Source organism: Panthera onca, chromosome C1 (genome assembly GCF_046562875.1).
Source record: "Panthera onca isolate mPanOnc1 chromosome C1, mPanOnc1 haplotype 2, whole genome shotgun sequence".
NCBI lineage: Eukaryota > Metazoa > Chordata > Mammalia > Carnivora > Felidae > Panthera > Panthera onca.
This window is the reverse complement of record NC_138346.1, coordinates 150,864,832-150,890,697: the sequence shown is the minus strand read 5'-3', so window position 1 is coordinate 150,890,697 and position 25,866 is coordinate 150,864,832. Positions and strand designations below refer to the sequence as shown.

The window sequence follows — 25,866 nt, the reverse complement described above, 5'->3', positions numbered from 1 at the left end:
TTTACCTGTCCCCACGTTAAATAATGACAGTAAAGCTACCTTATCTCCCAGGGTTTTGAGGATCAACGAGTTACTATTTGTACAGTACTTGGAATACGGTACACATAATATAAATGTTTGTTAAATTAATTTAACGTAATTGGTAATAAATGGTTACTAAGAGTTTACTGAGGGCCTTCTTAGCACTCTGTTTTTGTCAGTAATGAAAAATATTTTTTAAAAAAATCTGAAAAATTTCCTTGGCTTACTTTAAAGTCACCTGGTATCCATTAAACCTTACTGTGCCTGGTGCCTTGAGGACACCAAATACGTTTATGTGGTCTCGCCCTCAGGAACTTAAGTCTTTCTGCATTAAGTTTGGCACAAATGCTCGCAAAGTTAAAAGGAACGGTAACAAAAAATATTGCAGTGCCACATACCTGTAAGTAAAGCTATATGAAAAATCAAGTGCTCTATAATGTATATTAATAAAACGCAATTATCAATTGTGAACGCATTTATTCTGACATCAACACAGAAAGCTGCTCAATCCAATGTCTCGCATCAACACACTGTGCAGAAATGGTATTTTCCTTATCGCCACCTGGGAGACGTCTGATAAAACCTTGAGAGTGACCCCACAAAATCATGGCGAATGAAAACCGCACTGGAAACATCACGGGGCTTGCGACTGATGCCTGAGAACCGGGAGGACAACGTGGTGGGCTCAGCGAATACCTTGAATCTTCGGAGTAAAGGGAGGTTCCGAGCCACGGTCGACATTAGGGACCAAGTTGTTTCCGCGGCTGAGGCTGGCCAGTCCGCACTCGCCAGAGGCAAGAACTAGGGGGTTCCCCTCGCTTGGGATCTCCTACACGCACGTGCGGTTGCCCGGGCCTGCGGGGAGAAGGCGACCTTCGAGCGAGCAGCCGCGGGATTGCGGGGCACAAAGAAAGCAACCCGAGCCCCCTTGCGGCCTCCCGAGGCCCCGCTCCAGGGCTGCGAGACGACGGGTTCCTCGAAGCTAACGGTTCCCACGCCGCCTCCCGTATCTCTGGGATGAGCATCCGACCCAATCCCGGGCCACAACACGCAGTTCAGCGGGCCGCAGAGTCGCCTGTCTGGGTTAGCCTGCACCGCCGCCCCCGAGTCAGGCCCCCTCACCCCACCGCCCTCGTCCAGGGCGACACGTCACTTCCGGCGCGCGCGCCCGCCCGCGGAGAAAGACCGCGGCCGGCGAGGGGGGCGGGCGAGGGGGGCGAGCGAGGGGGGCGGGGCGGGGGAAAGGGGAGTGTCCGCCCGCTGCCGCCGCCGCAGCTACAGCTGTAGCCCCTGGGGCTGGGGAGTTCGCTGAAGCCCTGCCCTCCGAACTGGCCCAGGCTGCTCGTCCGGACTCAGGGCGCCAGCGCCAGGAGCACCCACCGCTTTGACCGGTGCAGAAGCGGGACTTGCCTGAGCCTGTGGAGCGGCGGGGACGGCCCCGGCCCCCCTCCCCTCCCTGACCCCTTCTTTCCATCGCCCCAGTCATGGGGAACGCAGCGACCGCCAAGAAAGGCAGCGAGGTGGAGAGCGGTGAGTCAAGGGCCGGGTCTGGGTACCTACCGGGCGGGCCGGCGCGGGGCACCGATCGCCCCTCCGGGTCGGAGCCCCGAGGCCGCGGGCATGGTCCAGGCCTCGCAGCGGCCGCCGGGAGCTGCTCGAGGGGGCCCTGGGGACCAGCTGCCTTCCTCCTCCATCCCCCCCTCCCCCCCGCCCCAGCTCCGGCGTGAGGGCCCAGCACGGAGGGCCGGATGGAGAGATCGAGGGAGAAGAGTGGTCCCCGAAATTCCCTTTCTCTATAGAGCGAGGGGGACGCACTCGCTAGAACAATTCCCCAAATATGGTCCGGAAAAGAAGTCCATAGAACCATCCAAGCCCTTGCTTCCCCTACCCACGACCACCTCTTTGGGAGCCACAGGTAGTGCTGTGGGCAGAGTTGGCTCTTTTCCCTCCATCACTTGGGGCCAGCCCAACCTATCACAAGGTAAGGGGCTACTAGTCTGGCTTTCCGCAGGTAAGGTTAATTCTGAGCAAGCGGCTGTGTTTTAGAGACCCTTCCGTCTCTTCAGATTAGGAATGGAAGATATAACAAGACTAAAGTGCAACTTTCTCCTTGAAAAAAGCAAGGCAGGTTTGCCTTTTCTTGAGACATTCAAGACTCTCCTGTGGTGTCTGTAAACTTAAAGGTCACTCACTTAAAGTGCTTACAGAATATGGTGAATTTCTTCTGAAAGCTGAAAGTGCAGGCACCCTACATTTTACACCAAATAATAAAAAGTCATGCAAATTGAATTTCTTTATAGTTAAACAAATAAATAAATAAATAAAATCAGGATAGCTGTGAAAGAAAAACTGGTGTGTCTTTGTCCGGTTCCTCTCAGATTTTATAATTCAGAATGATCAGATAACAAATGGTATTTGTTTTATCACAAGGAGTAAATGACATCTCAGCACTTGAGGGAATGCCAGATCATTTATTTCCGTTTGTGTAAATAGTGTCTTTTAATGTTTCTATGTTTATAACCTGTTTTAGGTTAATTTTGTAATTTGGCATGAAGGAAATAGCTTTTTTTTTTTTTTCTATATCAACAAAGCAGAATCAATTTGGAAAGATTTAGTCATTCGTTTTGTTTAATGTGAATAATGAGATCAGATTATATGGTTTATGTTTCACCAGTAAGGTTTTAATTTTCAGGAGCCCCAGAAAAGTTTGAGATACTATCATACAAATTATCAATGACCATACTTTAGTATGTGATAGGGAAATTTTTAAAAGCCAGTATAGAGGTAGAACTTTGTTATCTCTTCTTTTTCAACTGCAAAAATGTAGTAACTGTACAGAAAGTATAGGAATGTGAAAAGTGTAAAGAATTTTTTGTGTCTGATGAGTTATCATTTTGCCTTTTAAGGTAAAATGTACTAATTGTGTTACAAAAAAGTATGCTTGATAATTGAATCATATCAGTGATTTTCATTAGCAAATACTGGCCTGTACAATGTTTATGTTTTTACATTGTAAAAAGAATGATAGTAGACTCTTCTCTGATCTGTATATTTCCATTATTAAGTTACCAAACTAATTCTCCCTTAGACAGTACTAATTTGAACCTCATAACTATGGGATAATCTCAGAATATTTACAGAAAACAGAATAAACTTTAAATATGTATTTAAATTATTCCTACCAATAAATTCTTTCCTGAGCTTTAACTATTAGTGACAGTCTATTTAGTAAGTATGTTAGCCAGCTTTTTATGCAAGTTTATTTATGGCAACTGAAGGTCATTATAGTAGTTTGCATAAATGTTGTAAAGTGATAAAAGAAAATAGCAAATGATGTCTCATCAGGACAATTATTGAAATGTCACGTGTTGATCACTTTGTAATTTCATTTGGAGCAATGTTATCAGATGTGTGTTGCTGCTGTTCTATAGTTAATAAAGTTTATTGATATCTCTTAAAACTTAATGAAAGAACAGCTTTTACCATTACAGACCTAACTTCTGTTTACTTTTATTTTTTTAATTTTTTTACGTTTACTTATTTATTTTGAGAGAGAGAGAGAGAGAGAGAGAGCGTGCATGTGCAAGTGGGGTAGGGGCAAAGAGCGAGAGTGAGAGAGAGAGAGAGAGAGAAAGAGAGAGAATCCTAGGCAGGTTCCACACAACGCAGAGCCTGATGTGGGGCTCTAACTCACTAACCATGAGATCATGACCTTAGTTGAAGTTGGAGGCTTAACCGATTGAGCCACCCAGGTGCCCCTCTTCTGTTTATTTTTTAAAATTATTCTTGACAATATATACCTTTCAAAATTTGAATGTAGTTATTTAAACTTTAGCTGGTAGTAAGAGCATAAACTTTCAGAAATATAAGCGATCTTAGAGATCAGCCTGTATAATCATTCCATTTCAAAGTCAAAGAGCCTGACCTCTGAAGAAGCTGAAGGTGAGATCATATTATTACTGATAGCAGAGTAAGGAATAGAATCTGGTGCTCTGATTCCATTCTGCATCACTAAATAATCAATTAATACATACATTTTGAAAATGCCTATCAAGTATATTAGTTCTGTTTGGAGACTCGGTAGGTAAAACCTCAAGAAATTTACAGTGTAGTGTGAGAAAGAAAATGTACTTATTGAAGTTAACTGAAAAGTAAATTAGGATAACTGCTAACATTATGGAAAGTAAGATTAGAACTCTGAAAATGACCAACAGGAAAATGTTTGATTTGAAATGATGATTAAAATGTATAACATTGATTATTATTTGGGATTTGATCAGGACCATGCCTCATAGAGATGATTCTGGAGTTTCATTATAAAAAGATTCCAGAGGAATGAAGCTTTGACCATTTGGTGCTTCTGTTGTATTCTACTGAAATCTCTCTATTCCAGGAGGGCACCTGGGTGGCTCAGTCGGTTAAGCATCCGACTTGGGCTCAGATCTCACAGTTTGTGGGTTCCAGCCCCGTGTCAGGCCCTGTGCTGACAGCTCAGAGCCTGGAGCCTGCTTCAGACTCTGTGTCTCCCTCTCTCTCTGCCCCTCCCCCACTGGCACTCTGTCTCTGTCTCTCAAAAATGAATAAACTTAAAAAAAAAAAAAGGAAAGAAATCTCTCTACTCTTGGAATAAAACATTTTCCAGGGTAGGACTTGGAGATGCCATTCTCATTTCCACACTTTCTGGAGATAACATTAAGTTGGGTACCTGTTGTTCTATTGCCATGAACTAAGAAATTGTATTAAGATATCTTGAAAACTTATTGAAAGAACATCTTTTACCATTACATACCTAACTGTGTATTTAAAAAAAAAATACTCTCAAAAATATGTGTTTCAGAATTCGAATGTAGTTATTTAAACTTCTGCTAATACACAGAAGCATAAATTTTAGAAACATGAGTATATAATTTTCTGAGAAGCTTTAAACTCTTGTCATTCAAAATGGTTCTACTTATCCAGTCTCCCACTCTTACTTTACCCACAGTTGCCAACATAAAAAGCAGATGCCACTGTTTTATCATGGGAAAGTTCTTTTCGTTTATTTCCTTTTGTAAGACCCATTAGACCCCACAGGTTGCCTGTGGGGCGTTGTATTACACTCTCATGGCAAAGGTGTTGAGACCAATGGGTGAAGTGTTGATAGAGACTTGGAGGCAGATTCTCCTGTGACTGCAAGTGGTAGAGCCACCTTGTAACCTAGTGTTTACATAATGATCTTTGAATGTTTTCCCAAGTATCTGTCTTAGGAACTTTAAGGTGAATAGAAATTAATCAAAGAAAGTCTCCAGTAGACTAGGTTCAACCAAAATGCAAGTTTCATAACAACTAGCATTTTTGGAGGGCTTACTATGAGCCTGGTTCTCTGTGTACTTTGCATGCATAATTTCACTTAATCTTTCCAAGCCTGTGAAGTAGTTTAGTTATTTTTCCATTTTATATATGAGGAAATAGAGGCTCAGAGAGACTAAATGACTTGCCTAAGGTTGTACAGCGAGGAAGCCAAGGAGCAACATTTGAACCTAGGCAGCCTAACCCCAAACCCAAAATCCTAACCACTGTGTGAACAGCCTATGCGTATCCAATGGAAAAGCTAATTCTCAAACACACAGAATAGCTCAGACTTTATTTTGTTTCAGTTTATTGTCAGTTACAGGAAATTTTGGTTGTTTTCAGTAGTGACTTTATTTGTATATATTTAATTCTTAGAGTTATTGTTTCTGGTACTGTTCTCTAAATTCAGTTTCCTCATCTGTAAAACGAGGACAAAAGATTAAGTTACTTTGAAAATCTTTAGATTTAATATGGTATAATTTCAAATTAAGCCATATAAATTGATTTATATACTTAAACCCTTCATTACTATTGCTATTTGTATTTAATTATTTTTTCTCATTTGTGAATATATACTTTCCCTTCCTGACAAAAAGCCAATCAAAAACTTACTATTTGAACTTGTATCGCCATTTTGAAAAGTATTTAGAAATTTGCATTTTACCACGGTTTAGAGGAACACCATCCAATCAGACTTTCTGCTGTGATGGACATGTTTCTGTGTTGTCTAATGTGGTAGCCACTAGCTGTATGTGGCTCTTGAGCACTTGAAATGTGACCAGGGCGACTGAGGAACTGAATTTTTAACTTACATGTGGCTATTAATGTTTGGTGTAGTGGACAGCACACATTTAAAACATAGCTGTCTTTACATGTAATAAAAACGCTAACCCATCTTTCCATCATCTTGGTAACTGGTAGATACTCAACAAGTATGTGTTGATAAACAGAATGCTGGACTGATCTTTTCTCATCCTAAGAAGGAACTTATTTCTAAAGCATTTCCCCTGAATAAGCCTTTATAAACTTAGTGAACGTTACTGTAGCTTAGTGATTTGTGTGTCATGTATAAAGTTCACTACAAAGTTCATTTCCATATTGGGTTCTACTAGAATTAATTTGTTTTAGTTTTCAATACTGACTCTCAGTGAACATATTTTTATTGTAAGTTTTTGTAGATTTAAATGTTGATTAGGAGAAATTTAGTGATCTCATATCATACTCGTGTCTTTAAAGTTTTTAGTTATCAGGTATTTTTAAGGGAAAACCAGTAGCAGGTATTTGCGCCAATTTACTAGATTGGCAGAAGTATTTGGGAATGGTTTTCTTTGAGTTAAAAATTTTTGAAAAAGAAAACAAAAGGTCCCAACAAACAGCAACACTGTCTAAATAATAAATACATTGTTATCTCATCCAGATACATGATTTTGTGATTCACTTTGTACAGATTATCTAATGTATAAAATTATCTCATGTTTAGAAACCATTTTTCCCATTCTCCTGGTCAGTGACCTCCACTTAGGATCTACACAGAATGTTGCTTTTCATTGCCAGCAACAGGATAATTAAAGACCTGAAAGCCAGCTTAGAAAAGTAAGCCACAGTTGAGTGGCAGAAGCAGTCCATGAAAAGATCCTAGGTAAGCCATGATACTTATTAAAATTCTTCAGAGAGTCAGGAGTTGACCATAAATCATTTTGGTATTCCATTAAATTAATAAAATAAAACAATTAGTATAATTTACAAGATTGTCTGTATACCTAGGTGATAATAATGTTAGTACAGATATATGATCAGATTTTTTTAGGGGAATAAATCTTAAGTTTTGAATAAAGAAAAGTATGTTAAGTAGAAAAATGTGGAATTTATGGAAGTAAATATACCCTGGTCAGTACCACATTATTTTGAGTATTTTAATTTTAAAACTTCCTTCAAGAGTATCCTATATAGTTCTTTTCTTTGTTGGTCCATTCATTCATTCCACATAGTTGAGTTCCTAATATGTGATGGACTCTATGCAAATCTATGGGAGTAAAGATTGAATATGACACTATACCTGCTCCATAGTGCCTACATTCCAGAAATTAGAGACATATTTGTCAACACATTGATGGGGTGAAAGCTGTTATAAGTACTTATGTAAAAACTCAGTGGGGAAACCAGTAGAAAATACGGTCATTTCCACTGGTGTTGGGAGGGTGAGGTTCTAAAAGGACTTCAAGGAGGAGGTGAGCTCTGAGTTGAGCATCGAAAATGGTAAGTGTTCAACAGGAGGAAGTGTGCTCTGAGGAGAAGGAACACAGAGTGAACAAAGATGCAGAGGAATGAAACAAAATGGGATATACAGGAAAAGGAAAGTAAGTTGTCCATTGTGACTAACTGAGAGGATAGAATTGGTTGTAGGAAAGAGGGGAAACTATATAATGAAAGATGAGACTGAAGAAATGGACAGAGCCATGTAATGGAAATTCCGATTTTGAATTTTATCCCATAGATATTAGGGAGCTGTGGTGGACTTCAGAATAAGGGAGAGACATGATCAGATTTGGGTTTTACCAAGATTACTTTGGTTGGTAGTGTGAAGATGAGTCACTTTATGGAACAAGTGGAGTAAAGGCAGGAAGATCAATTAGAAGACTCTTGCATGCAAGGGAGGGACTTTGAGGGTCTGAATCAAGGCGGTAGAGGTAGGGATGCAGGAAAAGCTCTGAAATTTGAGAAGTTTGGAAAATGAAAATGAGCAAACTGTACTTGGGGAATGAAGAAGAAGAGGAATTGGAAATAATGCCCAAGTTTTTCGCTTGTTTGGATGGGTTGTGATGCCAGTAATAGAGTCAGGAAGTGAATAAAAGGCCAGGAGCAGATTTGGGGAGTATTGAATTCAGGGGCATATTGAATTCAGGGTGCCTATGGCATTTCTAAGAAAAGTGATACCTGATTGGTTGTTCTATACGTGGATTGTCTAATTTAATTCTCCCAGTCATGGTGGGGAAATGACCTTGGATGGTTAGAGGATCTGTTCCACATAACATCCTCATTTTGCTCCCTTAAAAAAGGCCAGCTGTTTAGAAATTATAGAACTAAAACACCTGAGGGATGCCTGGGGTGGCTCAGTTGGTTGGGCATCTGACTCTTGATTTCAGCTCAGGTCATGATCTCAGAGTCATGGGATCAAGCCCCACTTTGCAGGGCTTCATGCTGGGCATAGAGCCTGTTTGAGGTTCTCTCTCTCTCTCTCTCTCTCTCTCTCTCCCCACCTCCCTCCCTCCCTCCCTCCCTCCCTCCCTCTCTCTCTCTCTCTCTCAAAATGAATAAACATTAAAAAAAAAAAAAAGAACTAAAACATCTAACATAATTCCTAGAAATTCAGAACTACAGCTACTAAAAGTGTAGCTTTTTTGTTTTGAAAAGAGTAAAACCTAAAGCACTGATGAAAACAGTGTAACTTTAAAAGAAACAAAATAATTTAAAATCAGATAAAATATAACTTTTACAGTTAAAGTGTACATCCTGTAAGCTATTGAGTTTGGTAGAACCATGTAGAACAGTGGAAAGAACATGTAAAATACAGTAGCAACATATATTTTACTAAGTAAATACCAGTTTTGTTCCCCTGGAGTGCTTTCAAATAAATATTATAACATTGAGATATAACTTAGTGGTAAGGACATGAACTTAGAATAAGAAAAATCTAGATTGTTTTCTAATACTTTCTATTACTTCACTTTGAACAAGTGTTTGTTTTAATGTCTCCAACCTATACTGTAAAGTTGAGAAGAGAGGATTTGATAATGAGGCTGTGGTCTTTTCCAGTTTTATAATCTAATGATTCCAATATATTTATTAAAGAAAGAATGTACATTTAGAAGTACCAACACTTGGGAATAAATTATAGAATGTTCTCAGAAAATTATGTGGAGAAAATTATGTGGGTGGAGAAGTGGTAAATGAGCCTCAATGTGAGCACATATAAGGTACTGTATTTAGGGAAATTTTTTACCTGTACTTTTAAGAATGATAACCTATGAATTTTGACCTAGGAAACATTAATGAATCACTGTATTGATTGTTGAAGATATTCTCATGTTCTACTGCAGGTAAAGGGATCATTTAAATGTTAGTCATCAGAGGAGTGGAAATAAAACACAGAGCATTCTACTATTAATGTAAAACCCTTAGCATACTGTGTGTAGTTATGATGTTTTGTGTGTAGTCGAACCAGGGGAAGTTAAGATCAGAGGCAGCTAATAGGTGTAAGAAAATAGAAGGTTTATTGTATGAGAATAAGCTAAAAAAACACAAAACAAACTCTTCAAACTAAAAAGGTTATGGCTACATGATTAAAATGTATAAATCAGGTAGCATTGACAGAAAAGCTAGGATTTTTCACTTAAATTTGAATTATAAGAACTCATGAGATATTCCTCAAAACTTAAAAAAGCTAGTTGTAGAGCAAATAAAATACAGCAAAACCTTGAGAAACTAGGCTTAGAGAATAAGTCTTTTTAACTCCTTTTTAATCATTTAGGTTTAAAGGTAAAAAAACATTTGTGCTTATAAATTCAGCTAGTATTTTTAGCAACTTAAAAATTGCTAGAAAATTTTAATGCTTTTTTTACTCTTTTTATAGGTCTTATAACCCCTTCTTCTTCTTATAACTTCTAAAAGAGTCATTGATATTAACAGATAAACCTTTTTCTTACTAATACTGAGGTTTATTACTATAATGCAAATAATAAATTGTTTTCCCTGATAAGGAGAGATAGCTTGAATTGCTTAAATTGATATGGATGTATAGCTTAAGTTTTTACTTTAGTATTATAATTCATCCATTTATTGGAGCGACTGGGTGGCTCAGTCGGTTAAGAGTCTGACTCTTCATTTCGGCTCAGGTCATGATCTCACACTTCGTGGGTTTGAGCCCTACGTCGGGCTCTGTCTGTGCTGACAGTGCAGAGCCTGCTTGGGATTCTCTCTCCTCTCTCTCTCCCCCTCTGCTACTTACTCTCTCTCTGTCTCAAAATAAATAAATAAACTTAAAAAAATAATAATTCACCCATTTATTTGATTTTTAAAAAAATATCTTGGGGATGGGAGATAAAGAGTTGCCTTTATGTAGCTCGTAGTCTTTTGGCAGATTTAGATAAGTAAAAACATAATTATGAGAATTTTTTAGGACGTATAGTATAGGATGTTTCCTGTGGTGATAATTTTGTTTTTTAACTTTTTGGTTGTAATGTAAATTAGATTCAGTAATGCTCTGTATCTATGCAGATGGTTTTTTTGAATCAAAGTTAGGACTCTTAAAGAGAAATGCACGGATAATTCACAATGATAAATGATGCACCAGCACATGTGACCTTAAAGCTGCCTTAGAAAATCCAGTGTAGATGTTGTATCTTATCTGACTTGCTATTACAAGGTGAAAAGTCCCAGGTTTTATGGCCATGATTTAAGGTTATATTCCCTATTGCCCACTATTCATATAAAGTTAACTTTTCAATGACTTCTGAATTTTTTTTCTTGTAAAATAACTGTTGAATCTAAACCTTTAAGTCCTTGGCAAATCTGTATTCTCCGTCTGGACTTTGTCTTCAAAAAATTAAAGATACGCTCTTGAGATCTCACTTTAGAGTCCTACTTAGTAAAAGGGGGTGCCTGGGTGGCTCAGTAGGTTAAGTATCCAACTCGTGGTTTTGGCTCAGGTCATGATCTCTCAGGTTCGTGAGTTCAAGCCCCACATCAGGCTCTGGGCTGACAGTGTGGAGCCTGCTTGAGATTCTCTCTCTCTCTCTCTCTCTCTCTCTCTCTCTCTCTCTTTTCTCTCTTTCTCTCTTTCTCTCTCTCCCTCCCCCTCTCCATGCCCCTCCCCCACTTGCTGTCTCTGTCTCTGTCAAAATAAATAAATTAAAAAAAAAGAGTCCTACTTAGTAAAATGAGTATTCAATTTCTATATTACTTACTTATTCTTTAAATATTTCTTTTGTTTAATGTTTATTTATTTTGAGAGAGAGAAAGTCAGAGTGCAAACAGGGGAGGAGCAGAGAGGGAGACACAGGATCTGAAGCAGGCTCCAGGCTCTGAGATGTCAGCACAGAGTCTGACACAGGGCTCGAACCCATGAACCGCGAGATCATGACCTGAGCCAAAAGTCAGAGGCTTAACCAATTGAGTCACCCAGGTGCCCCTCTATATTACTTATTCTTAAGTAGATGACCATACGGCATCATCCAACTATTGTGCGTAAGCCACAAACTTAAGAGAATATGTTTGTACAGGTATAACTTAACTTTTTTTGTAGGTGCTAATTCTGCTGATAATTTAGCCCCTCTAATCCAAGGAGAAGAGCTTCCTGTCTGAGTAGGAGCCATGAAAGATTAAATTGGGGAAGAATATGAATCCCTCTTTAGGCTGTAGTCTTGAAGTTACTAAGTAAGTCATAGTTCATCTGATAGAATGACAGAGACAGAAAGGTCATTTATTTGTCATTCATTCAATCCTTTAGTTATTCTCAATCAGTATTTACTGAGTGCCTACTGTGTATCAGAGTCTGTGCTAGTCCATAAATGCAAATATGTGAGTAAACATAAGACTTGGTTCCTGTTTTAAGCTGGGAGACAGATACATACAGATATTTATGAAAAAATGTAGGATGATACACAGTGCCTAAGATTTGATACTAGGCTGAAAATACAACGTAGGAGTGTATATAGGTTTAAGTGTTGAATTCCTGAGATCATACTATAACCAACGTAAATAGAAACTGGCTTTGAGTCCATTTTTGGGGATGTTTACATCTGTGATTATAGCACTTACAGTAGCATTGATTCTCCATTGTTTCTCCCACTGTAATCTCTAAGGGCAGAGCCGGTATCTGTCTTGTTTAGTGTTTTAATCCCTAAAATTTGGCACAGTTCCTAACCCATAGTGGAAACTGAAATCATCGACAGTTACAAAATACAAAATTTGAGCTTCTTGTAAAAGTGTTTACTCCCCATCTCTCCCCTTAGTTGACAGGTACTTTCTCTTCAATGTATTGACTATTTGGGCCTGTTAGTTGATTTTCTTGAGAAGAGGGTACCTCTTTCCTTCTTTTCTCAGCATATAGTAGTTTGACATATATCAAAATTATATCACTTTTAACTGGTATGGAGAGATTGGTCTCAGACTTCAGGTAGGAAGACATTGGATTAGGAAAAACTATTATGCTCCCAACTTCTTGAAAATCCCTGCTCATTTGAGGCCTACTATAGTCTGTTTGTGTTTCCTCAGAATTCATATGTTGAAATCCTAACCCCCATGGTGATAATACTAGAAAGTGCGGCCTTTTGGAGAGTGCTCCCTTGCCCCCTCTGCTAAGTGAGGTTGCCATAAGGAGATGGCTGTCATTGAAGAAGTGGGCTCTCACCAGATACTGAATTTGCTGGCACCATAATCTTGAACTTTCAGTCTGTAGAACTGTGAGAAAGATTTATTTTGCTAATAAGCCACCCAGTCTATGGTATTTTGTTATAGCAGCCCGGACAGGACCAAGACAAGGCCTAAACTAGTCAGCTGTACTATTATGTTCCCATCCTTGTAGCTTTCATTTACCAATCTCTTACTTTTCTTCACTCATCAAAAACTTTGGCACGGGGCTCACAATCTTTCTCTGTACTCTAAGCCCTGCATTTATCCTAGGTGGCTTCAAATTCTATGTGGATGACCCATTCATAACCATTGCATCTCAGTTCCTTGACCACATTATCTTCTATCCCCTTCTGTTCACTTCATTTCAAATAGCCAGTCTCACCAAGAATCTTGTCATATTTATTAATTGCTCAATAATCACCAATGTACACGTGCCATTTTCTGATCACAATGTCCCCTAATTTTCTTTGCTCTTTAAATATTCTCACTATTATTCTTCATCAGAATCTTTCGTCCATTTGTCCATCATGTCTCACTTCATTTTCCTTTTTAACCAGTTTCGATTACATGGTCCCTGAAATCCATTGCACTTTTGTCTTTTTAGCACATCTTTCTGACAAAAATCTAACTGATAAACTCAACTGTCTGTTTTCTTAGTGCTTTCAGCTAAGAGCTAAGCAATACTAGAGAAAGCCACATAGAAGGGCACTATAAATGTAGCCTCAGATAGGCTGTCAACATGATTTGACAATTCTACCATATTTCTCTGATCAACACTGTCTCCCATTCTTTATAATTTTTATTTTATTCACTTCACACTTCTGAAGTCCCCATTATCTCATTTCTAAGAGATGATCTTGCCTCATATCTCACAAAGAAAATGAAATGTATCAAATGAGAGAACCCCTTCAACTTCTTTCTATAAAACATGCACACCTCCTGTATTTTAACTTCATCTATCTTGTTATTCTGTTCTAATAGAAGAATTGCCTGTTCTTTTTATCTATTGTTATATCATACATCCTTCCTTCATTTAGTGGCTTAAAGCAATGGCAGCATTTATTTTGCTTAGGAAAGTACAGTTTGGGCAGAGCTCTACAAGGACACCTCATCTCTGCTCTATTTGACAGCAGCTAGCTCAGCTCAAAGGCCAGGGGCTAGAATCACCAAAAGTCTTGCTCATTCATGTGTTCTTGTTTTGCTGGTTGTAGGTAGTTGGAACATTAGCTTGGATTTTCAGCTGAAACATCACATGGCCTCTACATGTGGTTTGGGCTTTCTTTTTTTTTTTTTTTTTTTTTTTTTTAAATTTTTTTTTTCAACGTTTTGTATTTTTATTTTTGGGACAGAGAGAGACAGAGCATGAACGGGGGAGGGGCAGAGAGAGAGGGAGACACAGAATCGGAAACAGGCTCCAGGCTCCGAGCCATCAGCCCAGAGCCTGACGCGGGGCTCGAACTCACGGACCGCGAGATCGTGACCTGGCTGAAGTCGGACGCTTAACCGACTGCGCCACCCAGGCGCCCCTGGTTTGGGCTTTCTTATAACATGGTAGCTAAGTTCTAAGGGAGAGAGAGTGAGCCATGTGGAAGCTCTATCATGTTTTATGAGTTAACCTCTAAAGTAATATCATTTCTGCTGCCTTCTATTTATTAGAAGTCACTTAGATGTGTCTATATTTAAAGGAAGGTGAATTAAATTCCACCCTTTGATGGGAGGAATGTAAATAATTTTTTGACCTGTTTTAAAAGCCACCACATGATACATCTTTACAAGGCCAATCCCTCCACCATTACTTTGGATCTCAACCCTTCTACTTTCCCAGGGACCTATGTATGCTATTGCATATTCTTCTCTTTCATATTCAGCTTGCTGTCTTTTCTTTTTTTTTTTTTTTTATTTTTTTTATTTTTAAAAATTTGTTCTTGAGAGAGAGAGAGAGAGAGAGAGAGCACCTGACGTGGGCCTTGAACCCACCAACCGTGAGATCATGACCTGAGCTGAAATCAAGAGTTGGATGCTTAACTGACTGAGCCACCCAGGCACCCCATCTTTTCATTTACTTTTATTTTTTTTTTAATTTTTTTTTTTTAATGTTTATTTATTTTTGAGACCGAGAGAGACAGAGCATGAATGGGGGAGGGTCAGAGAGGAGGGAGACACAGAATCTGAAACAGGCTCCAGGCTCTGAGCCATCAGCCCAGAGCCCGACGCGGGGCTCGAACTCACGGACCATGAGATCATGACCTGAGCCGAAGTCGGACGCTTAACCGACTGAGCCACCCAGGCGCCCCTTCATTTACTTTTAAATGTATACTCTTTTTTCTTTACCTTTCTGTTTTGCTTATTGACTCTGCATTCTCCCCCTTCCCTTTTTCATCTCTTACCTAGTAAAGTGAACTGGCCTAAAGTAATGTGGCCACTTCAAGTTGCCTTTGGTGGCCAGGCAGGTAATGTCAATGTGTATTAGATAAAACCTGAGAACGGGATTTAAAAAAAAAGAGCTTTTTTCTCTTGCTATATTATAGATATTGACAATTATGGTGCACAGAACATAACATGTTTAGGGGCACCCATGTGGCTCAGTCAGTTACGTATCTGACTTCAGCTCAGGTCATGATCTCGTGGTTCATGTGTTCAAGCCCCTCATCGGGCTCTGTGCTGACAGCTCAAGAGCCTGGAGCCTGCTTCAGATTCTCTCTCCCTCTTTCTCTTTTCCTCCCCGACTCACACTGTCTCTCTCTCTCTCAAAAAATGAATAAACATTAAAAATTTTTTTGAAAAAAAGAACGTAACATATTTAATGCAGTTCAGCTTTTAGAATACAACTTTTTTGAAAGGTGCAGTTTACCTATAAGTACTTCAGTAACAACATAAAAACATAAAAATGTTAAAATGAGAGAGGGGCAAGTGCCTGGAAGTGTATATATGCAAAGAGATTACTATAATGCTAGGCCTTGGAATGTATGCTTTTTAAGGAGGAAAAAGAGGTTATTTAGGTGTGAAATACAGTGAAAAGGACTGGAGATCTTGTTAAGGTCTGAAGATTGTTGGAGTTTAGATATTGGAGTGAGCTAAAATGATAGATGGTTGTCAGAGAGAGGACAGAATGAAATGAATCTAGGGTATAATCTTTGAAGTAAGTATCTAAGGTAGAGTAGGGTGGGAATGTACATATTGAGTGAATATAGATATTAAATATAAAAGTTTGGAGTATATACATATTCTAAGAGCATATGTATTAAATGAACTACAAGTATGCCAGTTTTATCTGTCGTGTTAAATATAAGAAATATATGGACAATCTGTTTAAAAATTCTATTAAAAATTTAGCAAAGTACTTAAAATTTTGATTTTAACAGTGTAATTTTTAGATGAAAAGACAATATATCAAATGGGTTTTCATGGCATGAATTTTCAATTTATGGTGTATAGCCAAGACAAAGTAGTATCATGTTGGTTTATATATTCTGTATACATAAACTTCAGTTTAAATGTTTCTGTTCTTGAATTTAAAAATGTTCATTTTCAACTACTTGCATAGTTAAATAGGAATGTATTTTTATTATCTGTGGAATAAAATATCTGTGTATTTTATTATCTGAGGGATGTATTTTTATTATCTTTATTAACAGCAAATATAAATTTATCTAATTGAGAAAGGAATTGAGTTACATGGTCCCCCCCCCCTTTTTTTTTTAAATAAATTAACTGAATATCCTATGAGAATTTAGAAGCTAGCTACTTTGGTGATTCAAAGTTACTTAGCTGGACACTTAGTATTATTAACCTGGTGTCTGGATCACACCTGAGATCCAGAAAGTAATAAAAGTGTTCTCAGAGAAGCAATAGCAGATATTACAGCATATTTATATCAGCTCAACAGATATTATAGCATATTTATATCAGCTCACATAGCTAATTTCAAAATCTTTCCTAATCTGCAAAATGAACACAGTACTGAGTTGTGAGATTTAGAAATCACATATGATGTGTTTCTCTTGGCACCTGGAAGATGGTCAGTAAACAGTAGCTATAGTTTTTGGGGAAAATCCTTAACCACTGTCTGTATAGACTGGGCACATTTTTAAGCAAGTTGTCTGAATTACCAGTCAATGAACAATTAGAAACTTCAAATTAATTTAGTAGAGTAATGTTATATTCATTTATAAGTAGCTGATTTATATTCATAATTTCAGGATCGTCAAGAATAAAAAGATAAACATTCAGAGGGAGTTTTTAGAGTTATCTATCAAAACTTTAAAAATTACATGAAGCAGCTTAAATCATTTATTTCTCACAATAACCCTATGTAGTAGATACTATTGTTATCATTTTTTCTAGTAAGAAAACCAATGTTAGAGATGTTAAAGACACAGGTAGCTCAATGGTAGAGCTGAATGTGACACAAACTTAGTTGATCTAATTCAAGGCCTTCATAATCACTGTGTTACACTACTCCCTAACACGATGATGATATTTTCTTTCAAAAATTGGGCATTTGAGACTGTCCTAGAATCTGAAGGGCCCCTAGAAGCTCTACCTATCACCTTTTTAGAATATTACTTAACTTCTCCTATGTGCTAGACACTGTTGTCAGCGCTGCATGTATAATAACTCATTTAATCTTCACAGCCCTTTGAGACAGGAACTATGGTTGCTCTTATTTTATACAAGAGGAAATTTAGGCACAGAAAAGTTAGGTAACTTGTCCAAAGTCATGACTCTAGAGTCTGTTTCTAACCACTGTATCATGTTGGCTACTTTTCTAAAAATTTGTTAATTTTTTTCTGCGTTTACGTATCTATTTCATAATAATCTTTCCAGTGATAGGAAACTCATTACTCTGCAAGGCAATATATCAGTCAGAGCTCTATCAGAGAAACAGAATCAGCAGGATATATATTAAGAGATATATTACAAGCAGTTGACTTACTGATTGTGGGGGCTGGCTAAACAAGTCCAAAGGGCAAGTCTAAAATCCACAGAGCAGGCATTTAGGAAAGACAAGCAGGAACTCTTGGCCAGGCTGAAGCTGCAGTCCAGGGGCTGAATTTCTTCAGGGAAGCTTTAGTTTGGCTATTAAGGCCTTTCAACTGATTGAATCCGACCCACCCAGATTATCTAGGATAATCTCTTTTACTTGAAGTAAACTGATTATAGACTTTAATAACATTTAAAAGATACCTCTACAGCAACACCTAGATTAGTGTTTGAATAATTAATTAAAGACTGTCCTAGCCAAGCTGGCACAAAGTGATAATCACTGGCACCTTTTTTTTTTTTTTTTTTTTTTTAACGCTGGAGTGGGTTTGAGGTGGTCAGTGGCTTTCATTTTCCCAAGCTACAAATGGAACTTCTGTTTGCTTTTCAACCTTCGTGTATTTTTTGATCACTCCTGCCACTTCCTCAACTTCACCCCACCCAGTTGCCACACCCAAAAAGATTTTAGGTGTTTTGCAATAGAATACATGTACATAAAGCATATTACCTTTGAAACAAAAATTTAAAAATAAACAAGAGCCTCAAAATAAAAGGTAGAACTATGATTGAACTGGAAAACCTGTGCCGAAGCTAGTTACTGTATTTGAGCATAAAATTAGCACTTTCTACATGGCAGGAGAGGTAGTTATACAGTATAGAACCTCTTTTCCAAATTCACAGTTCTTTTATTTTTTTTGTTTATTTTGAGAGAGAGAGAGAGAGAGAGCGTGAGCAGGGGAAGGGCAGAGAGAGAGAGAGAGAGAATGCCAGTCAGGCTCCATGTTGGCAGTGCACAGCTGGATGAGGGGGTCAGTCTCACGAATCAGGAGATCATGACATGAGCAGAAATCAAGAGTCAGAAGCTTAACTGACTGAGCCACCCAGGCACCCCCAAATTCATGAAATTCTAATAGGAATTTAGCATCAAATTCTAACAGGAAATTAATCTTCTAAATACAAGGTGCTTTGGCCTACATAATTAACAAGATAATTATTTAATAAAAAATAATTCTCTAGATTTCTAGATGCAAGGAGGGTTTCAGAGAGATGCTTACAAGTTATTATTATTATTTCTATTATTATTATGGTAATTCTTTTTTATATCTTGACCATCTTGTCCTCTTTAGATAAATAATATTTAAAATGCTATAAGGTCCTTTACTGAGACATAAAGATTTAAAGTGATGCCTCATAGACCTTTAAGTGGACTTAAAAGGCTTACCTTAAGTGTGTATCTCATAGACCCTCTCACTTAAGAGTCAGGATTTGGAGAAATGAGGACATTGTCCTATAGCAGCCTAACATGAGGCACTAGGTAGAGAATGGCCTCTCAGAAAGAAATGTGAATGCAGCTTTTGTCTATTGAAGTTGATTATAATTTGATAATAAATCCACAGCTTTTATTATTATTCTCAAAATATAATTGACTTATAATGTTCTATTAGTTAGAGGTGTACAAAACAGTGATTCAGTATTTATATGCATTACAGCATATTATAGTGATCACCATGATAAATCTAGCTACCATCTGTCATCATACAAAGTTGTTACCAATTATTACCTATATTCCTGCTGCTGCTGTACATTGTATCTATCCCCTGTCATATTTATTGTAAAGGTAAAAGTTTGTACCTTTTAATCTCCTTCCCCTACTTGCTCATCCCTGCACTCATCTCCCCTCTAGCAACCACAGATTGTCTGTATCTGTGAGTCCATTTCTGATTGGGTTTTTGTTGTTCTTGATTTATTTTATTTTTAGTTTTCACATATAAGTGAAATCATATGGTATTTGTCTTTCTCTCTCTGACTTATTTCACTTAACATAATACCTTCCAGACCCATCCAAGTTGTTACAATGTCAAGATCCATTCTTTTTTATGGCTGAGTTCCATTATATTTACTAATTATGTTGAGATATGTTCCCCTTATACCTACTATATTGAGTTTTTATCATAATGATTATTGGATTTTATCAAATGCTATCTTGCACCTATTCAGATGATCATATGAGCTTTATGTTTAACTTTGTGTGTAGTTTATTGTGTTCATTGATTCGTGGGTATTGAACCATCCTTGCATCCCCGGAATAAATCTCACTTAATTATAGTGATGATACTTTTAATGTATTGTTGAATTTGGTTTGCTAATATTTTGGGATTTTTGCATCAGTGTTCCTCAGGGATATTGGCCTGTAATTTTTTTTTGTGTGTGGTGTGTTTCCTCTTCAGTTTTTTGCAATAGTTTGAGAAGGATAAGTATTAAGTCTTCTTTAGATGTTTGGTAGAATTCACTTTGAAGCCATCTGGTCCTGGACTTTTGTTTACTGGGAATTTTTTGATTACCAGTTCAAATTCATTACTAGTAATCAATCTGTTCAGATTTTCTAATTCTTCGTGATTCAGTTCTAGTTTCTAATTATGGCCTTTTCTTTTTCATTTAATGAAGTCCATTAACATTTCTTGTAAGGCCACTTTGGTGTTGATGAACTCCTTTAGTTTTTGGTTGGGAATCTCCTTATCTCTCCTTCAATTCTGAGTGATAATCTTGCCGGGTAGAGTAATCTTGGTTATAAAGTTTTCCCTTTCAGCACTTTAAATATATCATGCCACTCCCTTCTGGGCTGTAAAGGTGTCTGCTGAAAAATCAACTGATAACCTTATGGAGGTTCCCTTGTATGTAACTATTTCATCTCTTCCAGCTTTTAAGATTCTCTCTTCAACTGTTGACATTTTGATTATAATGTGTCTTGTTGTGGATCTCTTTAGGTTCATCTTATCTGGAGCTCTCTTTGCCTACTGGATTTGGATGTTTGTCTCCTTTGCCAGATTAGGGAAGTTTTCAGCCAATATTCCTTCAAATAGGTTTTTTGTTTTCTTCCTCTCCTCCTGGCACCCCTGTAATGTGAATGTAGTATGCATTATGTTATCTCAGCGTTTCCTTAAACTATTCTCATTTTTCAAATTCTTTTTTCTTATTGTTTGATTGGTTGATTTCCACTGCCCTATCTTCCAGATTGCTGATCCATTCATCTGTATTACCTAATCTGCTCTTGATTCTCTCGACTGTATTGTTCATTTCAATTGTTGTATTCTTCAGCTTTGATTGGTTCTTTTTTAGATTTTCTATCTCTTTATTGAAGTTCTCACTGTGTTCATTCTTTTTCTGAGTTTGGTGAGTATGTTCATGACTATGACTATTCCTTGAACTCTCTAGTATATTAGTTATCTCCATGTCATTTCATTCTGTCTCTAAGGTTTTATTTTGTTCTTTAACTTGGAACATGTATCTCTGTCTTCTCATTTTGCCTAACTCTATTAGTTTCTATGTATTAAGTCGATCAGTTATGTCTCCCAATATTGAAGGAGTGGCTTTATGCAGAAGATGTCTTGTGGGGCGCAGTAGTACAGACACTCCTGGTCACCCTAGCCAGGTGCCCCAGAAGTTACCTGTGTGGGCTTTGTGTACCTTCCTGTTGTGGCTGGGTTATGATCCCCCAACACAGCTGTCTGCAAGGTTTAGCCATGACTGCTTCAGGCCGCTAGGGAGCGGGTCTGGCCCCCTGCCCATCTGGCTGAGAGGCCTCGCTGTAACTGTTGCAGGTATACTGGTGTGTGGGGTTGGCTCCTAGTGAGGCTGGCTGCAAGGCCTAGCTGCCATATCTGTAGATGCCCTGGTGGTTGGGGCATTTCTCTGGCATGGTTCACGTTGAGATTGGATTATGACTATCATAGGTGTTCTAGAGTGCTGGACTGGCCCCCTGGGGCAAGGATGCTTAGGAGAAGCTTTGGTGCTGGCCCAGAGCACCCACCAGGAGGGTGATTGAATGGGGTGATTGTGCAGGGGAATGTGGGCATGGGGCAAGCCGTGCTAGTACACTAGATGGAGAGTATCAGAAATGACACCTGCCAGCACTGGCAGGGAAGGGAAGTGCCAAAAGAAAAAAAATCAATGATGCTTCCCTGACACATGCCCTAAAATTAGTCAATAAGTCTCCTTCATGTGTTACCCAGGTGCTTTTTAAACTGCTGCCTCTGCCCTGGGACTGGGAGTGGGTGAGATTGTGCACATGCCCTTTAAGAGCAGAGTCTTGATTTCCTATTATTCGCCAGCTCTCCTGGACATAAGCCTAGTAGATTTTCAAAGCCAGGAGTTATGGGGGCTTGTCTTACTGGTGCAAGTCCCGTAGGCTTTGGAGTCCAGTGAAGGGCTGGTACCCCTCATTCCTCAGGGAGGGCCTCTACAGCTGGGATATCCCTCTTGATTGTAGGTCCTTGTACTGAGGGTATGGGTCCTGACAACCCTTTCTTTCCACCCTTTCTTTCCCTCTCAGTGTGGCTTTTTCTTTATATCCTTAGTTGTGTATGATCAGGTCTGCTAGTCTTCAGTTCATTCTTAGAGATATTTGTTCTATATGTAGTTACAGATTTTGGTGTGTCCATGGGAGGAGGTGAGCTCATCCCACTCTGCCATTGTGATCCCACCCCCTAACCCACAGAGTATTAACAGAAATTGTATCTCATTGATTAAAAGGGGCAGAGAGAGTTCATAATGAAAAGAAGCCTCTGACCTCTCAACCTCCTGTGAAAAGGATGCAGGCTCAGAAGCTGTTCAGCTCTAAACACGCCATTTCTTATGGAAAATGAAGGATGACTCAGAGGATGCAGCCAAGAAGCCAGAGAGTAGAGCTAAGAGACATGGAGAACCACTGCCAGGACTAATTAAAGAACTGGTGACATGTACCCCACTGGATTTCAGAATGGCTATTGCTCAATGACTGTTACGTGCCTCTAGTTTACTCCCTTTTTGAACGGGAGTGTCCATTGCAATTTTCCTATTCTTTCCTCACCACTGTATATTAGGTGTGTGTTGGACAGTTAACTTGTACCTTTAGTCCACATGTCTTCAGATTAGAAGAAGTGTACCTGAGAAGCTGCAACCAAGAAACTGGATCTGAGGAGCCTCATCTACAGCTGCGCCTGATTTAGATTAGGCCCTGGACTTTGAGCTGACATTGTAATGTAATGAGACTTTTGGGGCCTTGGGAGGGGTTGGATATATTTTGAAAATGAAGGAGTGTAAATAATATATGGCCAGAGGGCAGACTGTGACAGTAAAGATGGGTGCAAATTTTTCACCACCCTTCCCATCTGAATCTGGGCTGGGCTGGGCTTGTGTTTGTTTGACCAATAAAATATGGTGGATGTGATACTGGGTCAATTCTAGTCTTAGGCCTTTGAGAGGACTGACAGCCTCTGCTGTCATACAAGCCAGATGCTATGTAACAAGTCTGGCTATTCTGAGACCAGCATGCTGTTAGAAGCCCAACTAGCCACTTGGAGAGAGAAAGAGAGGATAAAAGGTGAGTGAGAGTGTGAAAGATTAGCCATGGGGAGTAGTCCCTAGGCACTAGACAAGTGAATGAAGCTTTCTTAGACCTTTCAGTGAGCCCATCCTTCAACTGAAATCAGATGAGTGACTGACACAACCAACAGTGAGAAGTGAGATGACAGATGTTAGACCTCAGCTGGGCTATTCCAGCCATCCTTAGCTGTTCGAGCGACCAGCTCACACACCAGACCTTGTAGAACAGAGATGAGCATTTCTACTCTACCTTATCCAACTTTTTGAATCACAGAATTGTGAGCAAAATACGGTTATTGTTTTAATACTCAATTTTGGTGTTTGTTACATAGCATTAGACAACTGAAACACAAATGAAGGAACTGAAATACAGAAAAATTCTATCACTTGCCCAGCTTCACAGAGACAGTAATAACCATTGCCTTCAATCACAGTTTAAACTGCCTATGTCCTTCTTTCCAGGGGACACTCTGGGGCACTTTTTTTCCATCATTAGCAAACCTGTGTACACCTAGAGATTTTTTATATAATGCCAGTTCATTCCTAGCACTTTTCATCTAATAGTTGGACAGTTATGGTTAGCATATCTCTTGACTTAATTCTACAATAATGATAGAATCTGAGGTATGGTTCAGGACTAATCCTTAGTTTAAAAAAATCTCAGGTGGGATCTCCTCTGAGCATTTCATAAAAGAAATCCCTCACACAAAAGCATGTAGTTATTAGCAAAGTGCAACTGACTAAAAATTTCTTAAAGGAAATTCAGGATAGTTGATATAATTTGCCAAAAGGTAAACAACTTAATTCTATTAAAGTTTTTCTCAAATGTCCTTCTGATTGCAGTATTGATTAGAGGTCTTCTCTTTTGACCATTCTCTAGAACAAAATTCCATCCTGGTCACTTTTCTCCCTTCCGGATATTTTCATTTGGAACATCCAATTCCTTCTCACCTCCTTATTTGCAGAGAAACTTGTCTCTTTCACAGAAACCCCAGTCTAACACGTGATTATTTGTTTGTTTTCTTAGAGTGAACTTATCAAATTATTTTTCTCAACAAAGGAATTTTCATCACTATTAAGATGAAAAGTTCCACTCAGCGTTACTTATATGTAAGAAAAAGAGAAGACATGTCTCAACCAGAATCCCTCTAGTCACAGATGAACACTGTTACTACTTTTTGTCCAATATATTTTTTTGATAAATATATGGATGAAGTTTAAGAAAAAATGAGATAATAATAATAATAATATAGTGCTTATTATGTACCAGGCACTATTATAAATGCCTTAATCTGATTTATTTTATTTAATCCATCTCACAACCCTATGAGGTCTGTAGTTTTATTAACCCCATTTGCAGGTGAAGAAACTGAAGCCGTTAGGTAATTTGCCCAAGATCACATACCTGAGGTCCAGGTAGTCTTTACCTTAGAGCCTGCACTTTTAACCAGTATTCTAACCTGCCATCCATATTAAACATACTGACTTACACTTTGTTTTTGTTTTTTATGTCATGAATTTTTCCATGCAGTCAGATATTATTTTGTAGGGAATTGTTTGTTTTTACCTTCACTATGTTATGTTTGTTAAATAATAACACATATAGAACTAATTTTTTTGGGGGGGGGGGTTATTTTTTTATTTTTGAGAAAGAGAGCACATTGCATGTCAGCAGGTTAAGGGCAGAGGGAGAGAGAATCTTAAGAAGGCACTATGCTCAGAGCAGAGCCCAATACAGGGCTCAATCCCACAACCCTGGGATCATGAGCTGAAATCAAGAGTTGGACACTCAACCAACTAAGCCAGTCAGGTGCTCCAAACTGATTTTTTAACTCTCCACTTCTATAGTAACCATCTTTCTACTTTTAATAGCGTTAATTAGTTTCACCTATTGTAGAAATGTAATCATACATCATGTACTCTTGGAAATTGTCCTTTCTCTTTGCAGTGTAATATTCCTTTTTTTTTTTTTTTTTAATGTTATAGTTTTTCTATTCTGTTGGAATGTGATGTTTCCATTTCAGGACTATTATAAATTGTGCTGCAATAAACATTCCTAGTACATATATATTGGTGAACATATGTATGCATTTCTATAGAGTATATAGCTAGTGTGGACATTTAGCTTTAATAGATATGGTCAAACAGTTTGTTTGTTTGTTTATTTATTTATTTAAATTCAAGTTAGTTAATACATTCAGTGTGGTATTAGTTTCAGGAGTAGAACCCAGTGATTCATCACTTACATATTATACCCAGTGCTCATCCCAACAAATGCCCTCTTTAATACCCATCACCCATTTAGCTCATTCCCCCCCCACCTTCCCTCCAGCAACCCTCAGTTTATTTTCTGTATTTAAGAGTCTGTTATGGTTTGCCTCCCTTTCTGTTTTTATCTTATTTTTCCTTCCCTTCCCCTATGTTTATCTGTTGTGTTTCTTAAATTCCACATATGAGTGAAATCGTATGATATTTGTCTTTCTCTGACTGATTTATTTCGTTTACCATAATACACTCTAATCCCATCCATGTTGTTGCAAATGGCAAGAGTTCATTCTTTTTGATTGGCAAGTAAAATTCCATTGTATACATTTAAGATATGGTCACATAGTTTTCTAAAGTGGTTATACCAACTTGCATTACTACCAGCATTGTATGAGAGTTCTCATTGTTCTACATTCTCACCAACTTTTAGTTGTTTCTTTTTTGTTGCATTCTGGTGGGTGTTACAGTCACATTTGTATGACTATGTAGTGTTCC

The 25,866-nt window shown here is 38.3% G+C and overlaps 1 protein-coding gene and 1 long non-coding RNA gene across 2 annotated transcripts in view; one reads left to right on the top strand and one right to left on the bottom strand.

Moving 5' to 3' along the window:
- Window positions 1–478: 478 nt before the first annotated feature.
- On the bottom strand, window positions 479–1,841 carry LOC144617234 (uncharacterized). Its single transcript, XR_013557533.2, has 2 exons — window positions 1,582–1,841; window positions 479–876 (listed from the first exon to the last, which is right to left on the bottom strand). It is a non-coding gene; the product is annotated as an uncharacterized LOC144617234 (long non-coding RNA).
- The window catches only part of PRKACB (protein kinase cAMP-activated catalytic subunit beta), a 131,575-nt gene continuing 106,963 nt past the window's right edge, over window positions 1,255–25,866 (top strand). The window contains exon 1 of the mRNA XM_060621731.2: window positions 1,255–1,551. Coding sequence (XP_060477714.1) covers window positions 1,506–1,551 — 46 coding nt within the window. The 5' untranslated portion in view covers window positions 1,255–1,505. The remainder of the gene's footprint in view (window positions 1,552–25,866) is intronic.